Raw genomic sequence first — 14425 nt, 5'->3', positions numbered from 1 at the left:
GGAGACCTCTTAACTCCCCCAAACTGAGGTTTTCTTTGGCAAGATGGCCAGGACTCCCAGAACAGCAGGGCACACAACAGCCAGAGGGTGATCATCCAGGTTATTCCCACATGCCCCTTAAATGCAGGAAGAGCTGTTCCATGAGGAGTGCCCTACCAAGAACAGCTTAAGCAAGAGCTACTCTTTCTTACAGAATAGCAGTACAGTTCCTTTTTTATTCATCCCCTGTGCTGGATTTCAGTGTGTCCCTATGGCCCTGCCCTTCCCAAGCTCTCCAAACAGATTCATGGAGCACTGTGTGTGGCAGGACTTGTGCCTCACCCCCCCAGAGCAGCCAGATGCTCTTGTGGCTTTGTGAGCTCTGCCAGGACCGAGGGGGAGGCTCTGCAACTTCTGCAAGGGCAGCCCTTGAGGGAATCATCTGTAATAGGGCCTTTGGGGGCTTTACACAACAGCCATGGGCCCTGTGGTCACACCACGGGATGATCCTGCCAAGAAGGGCACTCCCTCTCACAGCACAGGCCAGTGCCAGGCCTGGAAACTCCAGCCCCGGTGTCTCAGACAGTGCCAGGCACCCACCAAAAGCCAGGATGTCGATTTGCAGAGGTCTGGGTGCCAGCAAACACCCCGAACTGCTGGGTGGTGATTCTGCCAGCAGCAGGGAGTGAGGGTGACTACTGCTGCCTTGCATGGATGCTATTTCCAGGGTCAGAGAACACTCAGCTGTCCCTGTCCCACATCCCCTTAGTGGAAGGAATAGAGTTTGTGACTGGCCTGTCCATCCTTGTACCAGCTGATGGTGGCAGCAGGAATGGCGTGAGCCTCACACTCCAGGGTCAGGCTGTGGTTCACTTTGATCTTCACCTCTTTAGGGGACAGCCCTGGCCCTGAGATGTCCCCTTTGGCAATGGTGGGTGGAACTGCACACAGACAAAGGAGAGGAGAGAGACTGTCATGGCTTACTGGCTGCTGCAGCATTTCAACATTAACTGCAAAAAGTTTATAACCTCCAGGAAAAGCACGTGCATTCCCCCAATAAACTGCCTCTTGCCCACAGCCAAATTATTACTATATATACATATATATATATTTAGTACACTTATTATGTACAAAAATATACAAAACTGTGTTCAACACTTTTTAACATGCAGGTTTTTAATCATGCAAACCTGACTACAGCCCTACCTAACTACAGCACTTAATTATTACATGCCTGGCTTCAATTCTATGAAGTTCAGGGTACTGCAGTCATTAAACAGCATTTTAATGGAAACTAATATTCCCAGAAACATATGTTGGATCACAAGTCCACACTCAGGGTAGCTGGTGAAAACTCAACATTTCCACTGAAATCTCAGCGTTGCAAAATCCTGTTTCTTTCTGAATCAGAAGGAAAACAATGTTTCAAAATTCTTCAGTTACCCCCCAGCTTGGTCTCACAGTATTTTTGAAATTATGTAAAATGCTTTCAGAGAATTTTCTACTCTTTTTATCCACTGGGAACTTTTAAATTTCCCCCTAATAGTTACAGTATCCTAATAACTGACAGTTGCAATGGCATTTGGGGGTGGAGGGCTTTATGTTCCCACACAATCAGGCATTAGTAATGAACTTTTTTGTCATCTTCTCATTATTCCAAATCCAGTGGGGCCTTATTAGGGACTTAGTGTAATTAAATAACAGTATGGTTACTGTAAGGGAGCAAACCAATTCCAAATCAGACAGGGAAATTAAAAAAAAAAAAGGTAAAAATTATGCTTCATTGAGCCCATAATGAAGAGTTTAAGCACTGAAATTGAGGATTTAGGTAGATGTTCAAAGGATAATGTGCTGATGGAAGGACTTGAATGGGAATTTTTTTTGTGCATATGAAATCTTATAGAAGGATATGAAATTAATATCCTCCTATTTTACCTTCCTCAATAAAGTTCCCTCTAGATGTTAGAGGCCATTGCCTGTTTTTCTAAAATGGTTTCTGTGTTCAGGAGATTCTCTGCACACATCACCCATTGTGCTGCACTCTTCTGACTTGAAAATCAGCAACAAAAGAAGCATTTCAGAGGAAACAGGAGTACAGTTTTTCTTAAATGTCCTCCCCTGGGTGATATAAAGGCTTTTACAGTGCAACTGTATCATTGCAAAGGATGCAACAATCAACTTTTCTGGTGTCTTTCCTCCAGCAATGTCAGGAGCTAATGCAAATGTTTGCTCAGCAAAGCCATTAATAGGAAATCTTGTATTCACCAGGACACACAACACTGCAATGGGGAAAATGGAAGAACGCAAAACTAAAAGAAATTTCAAAAACTGAAAGCATTGCCATACTGTAGACTTTCACTTGATAGTGCTTCAGTGTCTCCCCAGCCTCATTTGTGGCTATGCAGATGTATCTTCCAGCACTGTCCTCCTGGGCATTCAGGATTTGTAGGGTCCGCCCACCTGCCAAAGACACCAACCTTTAATAGTTTCCCAGTTATTTAAATACTTCCTGCAGCATATTTCCAAACCCTTTGGTCCAAAATCTGCCCTCTGAAGAGCAGAAAACCTGACTGCTTACTACCACATGTAACAAATGAATATATGATTCATGGCAGTACTGTGGATCACAACTCCTGTTGCTTATGGATTCTTGGGAAATTTGTCACAAGAAATTTGTGCAGGGAATTTCTTGAAGCTATTTAGCCAGGACTCATTCTTTCTCTGAATGCTTGCAGTTAACAAGGTAAGGTACTCATACATCTACAGTACTCCAGTGTTCCCTCTGAAGCTTGTTCCCATTTTCCAACCTCCACAGGTACTACAGAAAAGTTATTCTACTAACTAAAAATGGCAAACTACTAATGACCTAGAAAAATCCCACCTCATTCTCTTTATTAATTTATATCTCTCTCCATCTAATTTCCAAACTTAATTACAAGTAATTTATATTCATTAACTCTTATGCATTTTCCCATCATTTTGCTTGATGGTACAAAAGAATAAATACACAATAAAACACAAACATACAATCAGTTAATTGTGAAGTACTTAAAAACATTGGAATGGGGAGCGCTAGAGAAGTACAAAGAATCCCAGAATGGTTTGGGTTGGAGGGAACTTAAAGCCCATTCATGGGCAGGGGTACCTTCCACTATCCCAGGCTGGGTCCAGCCTGGCCTTGGATACTTCCAGGGATGGGGCCGCCACAGCTTCTCTGGGCAACCTGTGCCAGTGCATTGCACTTAATAGAAATATATCCTTTTATTTTTTTAAAGAAGTCTGTAGCAGAAAAATATGCAATAAAATAATTAGGTGTTATTTCTCACTAAGAACAGAGTTTACCTGGCAGAATGCGGATGTTTCTGCTGGATTCTAAGGGATTTCCATCTTTCAGCCAGGTGATGGTGGCTGGAGGGTAGGAATAAGCTTCACAGACCAGTGAGGTGGGGCTGTTGAGGATAACGGTGACATCCTCTGCATCCCCTTGGCTGTCTGCTCCCACGATGCTTGGAGCCACTGGGAACAACAAAATTAGTAACCACAGGGAGGAAAGCCCCTCTGTGAAAAGCTGATTTTCTGGCCCTTGTTCAGACTGTGAATCTGACTGCACCCTCGGCTAGCTGGGTGGCAGTCCTACAAGAAGCACCAAAACCCAGATAACACTCAGCTGGTTTTATGTTTTGTCCTGAAGACAGCAGTGATCCCAAATCAGTGGAATTCACTCCCACCCCTGCCTTTGTCAAGTACAGGTTCCCAGGAACCAAGGCACTACTCCTTGAGCCGAGCTGCTGCTTGACGATCCTGGAAGGAAGGATAAGCCTAGGAACAAGGCTGTGGAAAACAAACTCACCATTGTTTGTACTTCATTGTGCAATAACCGTCATGGAAAAAAAAACCAAAAACAAAACGAGAAGCGCAGATGGTTTCAACTTTTCTGAAGAGATCATAATCTGAAATGCTCTTCAGATGCTCCTTCCCTGAATCACAGTAAGCCAAAGTGCTTGTCCTGCCCATCCCATAGGGGTGATATCCTGTGAAGGCTCCCTATGCTCCAGCTCTGTTGTCTAAAGCACAGCACTGGTGTTTCTATTAAACCACTATCACTTATCAATTACTGAGATGTAAAATTCTCATAGACAGGCAACAGTCAATAAAGCCCCACAGAATTCCAAAGGAACTTTTTCTTCCCAAGCTGCCTGCTCCTCCAGCTGCTCACCAAGCACATTGAGGCTGTAGGTTTTGCTCCTGTCCCCAGCAGCGTTGGATGCCAGACATGTGTACCGGCCTGTGTCCAGAAGCTGTGCCTCAGAGATTCGCAGCGATTGCCCACTGGACACGATCCTGGAATCTCCAGCCTCAGCCAGAGCCTGCCCATCCTTCAGCCACACAATCTGTGGCACAGGGTTCCCTTGACAGAGTTGAGAAAATGGCAAACATGAGTTGCTGCACAACCTCAAGGATATACCAAGGTGTCTGAGAAACAGGAAAATACAGTTTCAGGTGTGCTCTTCATGTACATTCAAGAAGGGAAGTTTTGGAATATGTGTTCTGAAGTCTCTGAACCTCCTGAAGTGATATACATCTCCTCTGAAATTCCACATGCCTTTGGAGAAGAAATATCACAGCAACATCCCACTTGGTTCATCTCATCCAACCCTTACAAGGAGTGCTTAGTCCTGCTCTAAGCACCGCAGTTAAATCTGAGATTTTAAAATCTCGCTGAACTGAAAGCTCATTAAAAACAGGATTTACAGTACCAGCAGTGATCTGACCATGCCATTGATGAGCAAAGGTAAATAATAAACTGTTCTTTTACCTGTCACCTCACACGTCAGGGTAACTCCATGCTTCTCCTTCACTTTCACATCTTCCAGTGCATTTTCCCCAACAATCCCTGGAGGCACTGGAACAGGCAAGGACACAACATCAGCATGGATTCCTTGCAACACTGAAATACAACAGGCTGCTTGATGATGCTGCTAGGAGGGATAAACCCAGGAACACAGGATTAGGAAAACAAACTCACCACTGTAAGTGTTTGATTACACATCAACTGTCATAAAAAACCAAAAGCAATAAAACATATTGCCAAGAAGTGGATACTGTGCCATGGTTTATCAGTGTTCTCTGCAAATACAGCTAATTCCATGTGGGAATGAACACACTACATAGGTCTAAAGGCACCTTGCTGTGGCACAAATTACACTTCTCTAGGGAAGTAGAAGATAAAACACCTAAAACACCTATCCCACCCCCACCCCCCCCCCACTCTCCCATACAGCCAATCCAAGGCAAGGAAACTCCTACTATATGGCTGACATGTTTCCAAATTATCCTGGTCAACTTGTGATTTTGGATGAGGAGGGCAGATTATGAGCGTGCTCATAATCTCAGGGAGATTATGAGATAATGCTCAGGGAGTAACTGAGGTGGTTAAAAACTGTGATCAATTATTTCTTTCATGGTAGAGGTATTTGTAGATCAGGCCAAAAGAAACTGGTCTTAACTACAAAAAAACGGAACTACAAGTCAAAGCAGGCATGGAGTGTAACAGGCTGAAAAGGAGATCTGTAGTTATTAGAAAGCAGCTCCAACTCCCGGAGATACAGGAGATTTTGTAACAAAATGTCATAGTAAGGAGCCAGATTTATGCTTTAATAATCCTGCAATATGCAAACTTTCAGTCTATATATAAGACCTAAGAAGAAAGGAACTAAAATATATTTAGCAGCTTATTTGTGATCTAGCTCATTACTGGAAAAAATGTTTTATAGAAGTAAAAATCATGGAAATATGCAGAATTCATTGTCAAAAGAGACAAGAATGTTACACCAGATTTCTGATAACTAATGAAGGGTTCAAACTAGAGTGAAGGAAACAGATGTGGGGAAACAAAACTTAAAATCAAAGTTCAGGACTTAAGTCAGGCTAGAAGTTACTGTTATTCATAAACAAAGACAGCAACTCATTGCTTTGACTCCAAAAGAATACAAGAGGTCATCAACACATCTTCATTTTAAAAATATGGCAAAGCCACACCAAACCCTTTCCAAATATATAAATATTGTGCTTATTATTCCAAGCTCTGCCTGCAAATTGCTGCACCTCCTACAGTAACCCAGAAAAACCCTGGCATGTCTGTGTACAGTTCCCACTGACAGGGACTGGTGAGGATACTGTGCCACTATCAGGCTCCATTCCAGTAACTTTCCTCTAGAAAGACAAAGAAATTACTGGGGGGAAGGAAGAGAAGACTGAACAATGGAATTTTCCACTTGAAGTCAGCTTCACTGAGCATTTTTCTTCAAGGGAAACAAAGCCTATGCAATAGAGATTCCCAGAACCCTCGGGAACACCCTGCTATTAAAACCCTCCAAAGAAAACAGTCAGACAATGAATGCTTTCTAGTTTTTATCCATCTCTTCCATTCTACCACACTTACACTTCCATGACCTCATGAAATAAACATGAACTGACTTGAATGGGAGTTATCATTTACAGGGTGAATATGCCCAAGTCAGCTGAAGGCAAAGGAAGATGACGGTGCTCAGCACCTCAGAGAATGGAAACTGAGAACAAAGTTCTACACAGAAACACAGAGAAAACCTGCACTGTGCCACGCCTGACAGTTATTGATAAAAGCAACAGTTACTAAACTAAGAAGTAGTGTTTTCTGGGGAAAATACTGATTTGCAAAACTAAGCAATGTGATAAAGTAATACATTAACGGTTCCAAATAGCATTTAAAGAGCCTGCAGGACAACTCTCGGTCTAAGTACGTCAGCAGGATCACTCCCTACCACACTGGTTTATATCCTATGTCATACTAAAGGCTCCGCTGACTGAAGGTTTCCTACTGTATTGGAGCTGGGATTGCTGATCCTGAAGAAAGCTCTGGGGAGACTTTGGAGTCCCTTCTAGGAGCTCAGTGGGCTCTAAGAGAGCTGGAGAGGGACTTTGGACAAGGACCTGGAAGGACAGGACAAGGGGGAATAGCTTCCTACTGCCAGAGGGTAGGGATAGATGGGGTATTGGGAAGGAATCCTTCCCTCTGAGGGTGGGGAGGCTGTGGCACAGACTGCCATCCCTGCAAGTACCCAAGGCCAGGCTAGACAGGGCTTGGAGCAACCTGGGATAGTGGTGCCCATGGATGGGGGGTGGGTGGCTGGTAGAATGAGATGTGCTTTAAGGTCCCTTCCAACCTAAACCTTTCTATGATTCTATGTAGAAGAAGATTCTCTTTACAACTTGTTTTTCTGTCTATGGTATCAAATTCACTTATTTTTTTCCCTAAGGACATGTGTTTTGGCATAATGTTTTTTAAAATACCAGCAAAGTATACAGAATGCCCTCCCCTTCTCACTGTATAAACCTGTCTCTTGTGTTGCCCCAATTCTGAACAGGTACTCACCCAGGACAGAGAGGTGGTAGTCCTTCCTGGCCTCCCCTGCAGCATTGGTCACCACACACGTGTAATGTCCCTCGTCTGCCATGCCCGTGGGGCTGAGCCGCAGTGTCCGGCCCCCTGGGACAGCCAAAATAGCATCACAGTCCTGTTCCGCCACCCAGCACCACCCCAGGGCTGGGCAGGGCACACACACCCTGCTCCACTGCACAGGATTCATGGATTGGCACTTGGGATGTGGCAGAAACGCTGTACTTCCAGCACACACTTATGGGCAGGAAACTGGGACGGCACACAGTGCCTCAGACAGCAGGGTTTTCACTCACAAGAGTGCTTTACAATATTGAGATTCTAGATTAATATTCAGGAAAATTTATAATGCCTCATCAGTGCTTTTTATGTGTGTACACACAAAAATAAGCTTATCTCTATAAACAACTTATAAATACTCCTTAAGGTATTTTCATATTTATATATAAGGAATAAAATTCCACTTCTCCCCTCTAGCATTTCCATTAATTGTGCAAATCAATAATAATAATAACAGCTGATAATAGCACTGGTTTATATGCAACGGTTTAAAAGAACAGATTCTTCTTAACTCTGTAGTTGTCAAGTTACCTTTGCACAGACATGATCATTTAAAAGGAAGATTTGCAAGTATGTTTGACCAAAGATCAGGAATATCCCTGCTTTGCCATTGCAGAGTAACTTCTCTCTCCTTGCTTTTTCGCAGAGGAACAGCAGAACAGACATTAGGGAGCATTTCAGTGTGAAGCCAAACGTGGCAGCCAGCCTGCAGCTTTCCCATCAGCAACCATTCCCTAACCCACACCACACCTGCCCAGGGCAGCTCCTGCCTGTGGCTATCACTGTTGGGATACAGCCCAGAAAGTAATGATCCTGATCATACACTTGGAGGAACAAACTGCTGAGGTGGTTACTGGATGTACCTCTGCCCAAGGAATCCTGCCTGCCATTGGGAGTACTGGGAGACTGAGGGAGGCTCAAGTCTTCCAGCCTCAAGCCTCTCTGATCCCTTCTCCCATCTACCCCTGCACAAGGCCAAAGCAGGAGCAGAAACCTGCCTGCCAGAGACTGTGACCTTCCCAGGCATCACACACCAGAACATACCAAGCCCTCCAGTGCTGAGGCAAGACAGATTTTTTACATTTAGCTAAACAAAAGCTCTTCTTCTTAAGGCCCATGTGCAGCTTAGGGCACAGCCTGCATGGGAAGCAGGTGGGGTAGAGTGGATTTTTTTCTTTTTCCTAGAAGATATGCAGGAAGGATCATCAAAAGCAAACATCAGTAACTGGACAATGCTCTAAAGCACTGGGTGGGATTGTTGGGGTGTCCTGTGAAGGGCCAGGAGTTGGACTGGATGGTCCTTGTGGGTCCCTTCCAGCTCAGGATATTCTGTGATTCCATGATCTGAATTAACTGACTAAAAGCTGCCAGCAGTGTGTCCACACACTGAAATTACCTACAATGCCAAGTATGTTTTCAATCAACAGAACCAAAATCTTGCTTTGCCAAAGTATTTAACTCCAAAATTAGAGAAGTATTTTTGTTGTTGTTTTTTACAGCTGTACAAGAACAAATAAAGCTCCAAGTGCCATGCTGGCTACAGTTCACTACCACAACGTGTAGCTTTCTGAAGCACAAGGTTTGGAGGAAAACAAAGCCCTGATCCCTGGCGTGTTTCCCCTCCCACAGAGCCAACATCCAGAGACAATAAACATCTTTTTGTCTCTCCCTTCCTGACTCGAGATCCAGGAGGTGAGATTAGTGTGGGTGTAGAAATCAACAGACAGGACAGAAACAAGCCCAGAAGATGTTATTTTTGTTAAAAGCAACTTGACACAGAAGGGAATGCAGAGCAGCTCCCAGAGCCAGGTTCATACTGGGAAATAATCACACACCCACTCCTTTTCCCACACACCATATGCAAAAATGGGAAAGCAGAGGACAGGACTATCTGTAACTTTAAAAGCTGCACTCATTAAAACATCCTGAATATCAGCTTCAAATGCAGTCTTTGCTAAGACTCTTTGCTAAGACTTAGCTAAGCTCTTAAACACCTTCCAGCTCTTTACCTGTCTGAGTTTTCTTAGGTTCATGGTGCAGGCTTTGCATGGTGGCTATCATAGAGTATTAGAAACTTCATCAAAACTTATTGTCATAAGAATTCTACTTGCCAGTGGCAAACCCAAGGTCGAAGAAACAACACAGCCAGAAATTCTTTTACATGCACTCATCTCTGAGGCTCCCTTTGGTTTCATATACAGACCCACAAAAATTAAAGATGTGCTTTGGTTTTAGTCATTTGTTCTTTCAAAGATTTTTCCTCTTAAAACAGTGAAACAACTGTGAAAATGAGGAGGTGGAGAAAAATAAATAGGAAAGCTAATGAAGTGTATTTCTGCCCCTGACAAAGTGAGATGTTGCAATCTGTCCTCCAGCTTTTGTACCTGAGAGGATTCGCACAGAGCCATTCAAGGTGATGGGCAACCCATTCTTGAGCCATGTTATTGCTGGCAAGGGGATTCCTGAGGCTTCACAAACCAGGGAGATGGGATTCTTCTCCACAGTGCTGATGTTTTCAGGCAGCTGCAGGTAACCACCAATACTTGGGGGAACTACAGCAAATAGTAACGAAAAGCCATACTTCAGAGCAAATACAAATTCATCCTGCTCACAAAATGTTGTGTCACCCAAATATTAGTTTACTGAGGGAGAGTAGCAGGGTGGTCTTGGCTAAACCTTAATTTCTCTCTCCAAGAACAGAATATTTCCCACCATGACACTCATCCCAATATCATGCAAAATTATACTATATCCTGGTTAGCTCAGGCAATGAAGCAACTTGGGGTAGACTGATATTAACAGAACAAGAGCTACAATTCTAAAATATTCAGGAGTTATAAACTTGGATTTGGGATTTTCCTAACACCGCAACTGGAGCTGCATCCCCTGCAGGAGATCCAGTAGGTGCACTGAGCTCCACACCATTGCTTGGCCACCCAGTGGTGAATTTCCATGTGCCCCAGGTGGACCCCACTCACCATGGACGCTGAGGTCATATTTCTTGTCGGTCAGCCCAGCGGCGTTGGTGGCCACACAGACATAGCGGCCTGTGTCAGACACCCGGGCATGCTCCAGCCGCAGGACACGGCCCCCAGCCAGCACCGCCACATCCCTGCCACTGCCCAGCGCCTGCCCGTCCTTCAGCCACATCACTGCTGGCTCAGGAATGCCCTGAGCCTCGCACTCCAGGGATATTTCACTTCCCTGGGTGACAACGACCTCTGACGGGTGGGGACCACTGTTGGATATAGTTGGTTGAGCTAGGGAAGAAGAATGGACACAGTGTAGGAGTCAACTGGAAGCTGTACCTCAGAATCTTCACTTGCTGCTGAGTCAACTTTCCAATGAAGCAGGGCCAGTAAAAGGCAAATCACCTCCTTTCCCCTCTCCCACAGTATAAGGTAAAAATTTTTTTAAATGTTAACTTACAGGCAATTTTTAAAATTCAAACAAGAGAAAACATTGAATTAAAGAAGACTGCTCCAGCACTGTCAATCCGTACAGATTTTGGAAGATTTTCTTCTCTATGGGATTGTTCAAAAATACCTCATTTTATTCCTAACAAAAATTCAGTAAAGTCTAAGGGAATGAAAGGAAATCTAAGTTCCGTCAGTTGTTATCACTACTGCAGCTTGGGGACAAGACTAAAGGGGTTAAATCTGTGGACTGTACACTTTCAATAGGGATATGCAATATCTTGGTCAAGCTACAGGTCCAAATTGCCAAAATTTTAATGTTATAACATTCTCCTTAAACCACCTCTAAATTGTCCTACAGCCAGCACTGTGTCTGGAGACCCTGCAGCTCAATATCACTGCCCAGCTTACTCCCCCATAACATTATTGCAGAACTGGTAAATCATGATCAGAGTTTTCCTGGCACTTACTGTACACTTGCAGGCTGTATTCTTTGGTGGCACTCCCAGCCACGTTTGAAGCAATACAGGTGTAAGATGCAGCATCAGACCTGTCAGCAATTGCAACTTGGAGCTGTCTGCCCCCAGACAGCACCCGCACCCTTCCTGATGGCTCCGGCACCACAGGAGAGCCTGCAAGAAACCTTCTGTCACATGAAAGCACACAAGCGGCCAGAAGCAAATGAAAATCATGTGGTGTGAAGTTCACTGTCTCATTCAAAAGGACTGAGTTGCACAATTGCCCATTTTAGAAATACTCTGTCAGGGTCTTCCCAGAGAGCAGGAACCTGGCACAAGCAGATACTGAGGATTTTCTGTAGTAACCACTGACCATGGGATACCCTAAGCTAAAGCACACTGACTCTCCCTCACACCCATCCAGAGTTTGGAACACCTCCACTGAACAGAAAGCTCAGCACTTTTAGTAAAACGTCATTCATTTTTCAGTATATAACTGTCTCGTCCAGCAGTGCCAGTGCTTAGAATTGTATAGTTTAGGTCTGTTATAGATGATTAATGCGATAGTCGGCTCTCACAATTAAGTGACGATTATTATGTGTATGTTAAGAGAAGTATTGTAGATGTATAGTTTTGTTACTGTAATATGTTGTCCCATAGCCCTCTTCCCCCTCTCCCCCTTGTACTGTTTTCACAGCATGGCCTTGGTAGTCAGGACATTTGGGGAGGGCCGGCTTGTTACTAGGAGGCGCGGCATAATGTCACCTGACCTCCAATCAAGATGTAAGAAAATAATCACCAATGGACAGCAAAGAAGGAGTTGACAAGACTCTGTGAGGGGCTAGGGGTATAAAAGGCAGAGCATCCATTTTGTAAATGAGCACATGCTGGTTTAGTCTTATTCTCACAGAGCTGCTTTTTCTCCTTATTCAGTCTTTTTGTTGTATTTTGTTAAGGTTTAATAAACCTTTGAAATTTTAAAAGTGAGCATTGTTTCTCACAGATTTCACACCATCTCTGTGTTGTGTGTCACAGGCTTCTTCTCAGGAAATTCTCAGCAGAAATGTGACAGCAAACCCCACTGCATTCTCTGAGCAGATTCTTCAGTCTTGGAGACCTCAGATTATGCATCGTCATCTTTCCATACTGCAGGAAGACTTTGTGACAGAAGGAATGCACCTGCCATGGATACTTCTAACAAGCTTTATCTTCGTTTCCCTCTTGTGCATTTTAAGTCCACTTTACAAAGTGCACCAAATGTCAAACATGCTGAAAAATACACTCCTCTTCCTCTCTAACTGCTTTTCTAGACTTTGTAGCAGGTTTAAGTCTCCTTCCTGCCATTAAGTGTACACACATTAGCATTGCAGTGCATTTACATATCATACAAAGCCTTTCTGGCTTCCACGAGACAGGGTTTAAAAATAGCTTCCTGTCCTCTAAAAAAAGTTATGCATTGGAAAAAGTGTCCTGTACTTAAAACCTGCTCCTTCCATGAGCCAAAATTAATTAAAGCAAGTACATATCATATTGAATTGTGCTGCTTAGAAAAACACAAATATAAGCAAGATTGATTAACAACACAAGAATTACCACATTGAAAGAGTAAATTATCCTATTTTGTCCTATATTCTGTCTCCAACCATGTCAATGCTTAAAAGAAGGTGCTGAAAATAGCTGGCTTTGACTGCCAATTCCTAAAGATGTGTTTGGTGATGTAACTTTAACCCCTAAAACAAAAGGTGTGCAGACTACTGTGAACAAGATGGGATGAGAGAAAGGGTTTGGTGCATCCCCAAAGCAATTACTACAACTACATACATCTTCGCCACTTGGCAGGATACCATGGCTGCAGATTTAAAACCAGCTCAGAGAATCCCTATTGTGCAGTGGATCACAGGGCAGAAACTCAACTCCACACCAAGGAACTCCCAGTGACCCTGGCCCTGACATCTGGGATCCAGAAACAAGTCTTACAATCCCAGAATGATTTGATCTTTAAGGTCAAACCATTCTGGGATTGGTTTGATCATCTCATTCCAACTCTCTGCCATGGGCCCAGATACCTTCCGCTTGCTCAAAAGACACCTACCCTGGTCTGGAACACCTCCAGGGACTGGGCACTGTGCTGCTGTCCTGTTGCCTCACGGTAAATAAATATATTAAGTGCTCCACAGTTCACTTTTGTCAGCTGAGCAATCTCAGCACTGCACTTCTCTTGCACCTTTAGGAATACCTAATCCAAGCAGAGATGAGATAGAGAGAACAAAATAATCCACTCCCGGAGTTCACTTTACTCAGTGTCAGGACTGTGCAGGTTTGAGCTCCTCAGAACACACCATCCAAAATGTACACAAGATGAAAAGAAATCCCAACCAGTCAGAAAGATCCTATTTGCTTTATAAAACAGACAACTGGAAGTTACCCACCATTCTTTTTCCAGGTGAGACTGGGTGGTGGGATGCCACTTGACTCACAGATCAGGCTAATCAAACTCCCTTCAGTGACTGTCAGCTGAGAGCTGTCATCCGAGCCAGAAATACTTGGTGACACTGCAAAGAAAAGCCAAATAAATGCAGCCTTTGAAACAACAATTATCAGGCAGCAGTAAACCCCAAATGACCCTCATGCAAATCTCTCCCATTCAGCTCTGAAGCAATAACAGTGATTGCCTCCTCAGTGCTAACCAGGCCCTGGGTAGGGAATACACTTGGCAATAATTGCATCCACCCTTCTGGCCTCTAAGGGCTACTGCACGCACAGGCTTTATTTTGGGCTGCCTTTAATGGACTTCACTGAATAAAGCTGGTTTGGGGAGCTTTGTTAAGTGACTCCAACTCTAAGAGCCTGCCTTATTCATGGCCTCAGTTCATAAACCCAGAGATCATCATCAGCGACTTTAAAGTTCAGCCTACATTTTTCCTTTAAATTTTTCCTGCATCAGCACACTGGCTGCCACATCCAAGGTTATGGATCCCACCCCTCTGATCACCCTCTTGCAACAGAAGGATCACTTTGCTTTACAGCTCTGTGACTCTAAACCAGCTGCAGACAAAAGGGACCGATGTTTTACTCTG

At 43.9% G+C, this 14425-nt stretch overlaps 1 protein-coding gene across 7 annotated transcripts in view; it reads right to left on the bottom strand.

Moving 5' to 3' along the window:
* The window catches only part of HMCN1 (hemicentin 1), a 176103-nt gene that overhangs the window by 50356 nt on the left and 111322 nt on the right, over positions 1–14425 (bottom strand). For all 7 annotated transcript variants that reach the window (XM_088060138.1, XM_088060142.1, XM_088060143.1 and 4 more), the window contains 10 exons: positions 13778–13900; positions 11361–11522; positions 10453–10734; positions 9859–10026; positions 7391–7504; positions 4796–4882; positions 4196–4387; positions 3322–3495; positions 2326–2439; positions 775–920 (listed from right to left, as the gene is read on the bottom strand). In XM_088060138.1, the coding sequence (XP_087916264.1) occupies positions 775–920; positions 2326–2439; positions 3322–3495; positions 4196–4387; positions 4796–4882; positions 7391–7504; positions 9859–10026; positions 10453–10734; positions 11361–11522; positions 13778–13900 (1562 nt within the window). The remainder of the gene's footprint in view (positions 1–774; positions 921–2325; positions 2440–3321; positions 3496–4195; positions 4388–4795; positions 4883–7390; positions 7505–9858; positions 10027–10452; positions 10735–11360; positions 11523–13777; positions 13901–14425) is intronic.

Source organism: Pseudopodoces humilis, chromosome 10 (assembly GCF_049639895.1).
Source record: "Pseudopodoces humilis isolate 2021_Gansu_Grassland_sample_001 chromosome 10, ASM4963989v1, whole genome shotgun sequence".
NCBI lineage: Eukaryota > Metazoa > Chordata > Aves > Passeriformes > Paridae > Pseudopodoces > Pseudopodoces humilis.
Note: the sequence above shows the minus strand (reverse complement) of the source record. Positions and strands in the feature narration are given on the sequence as shown.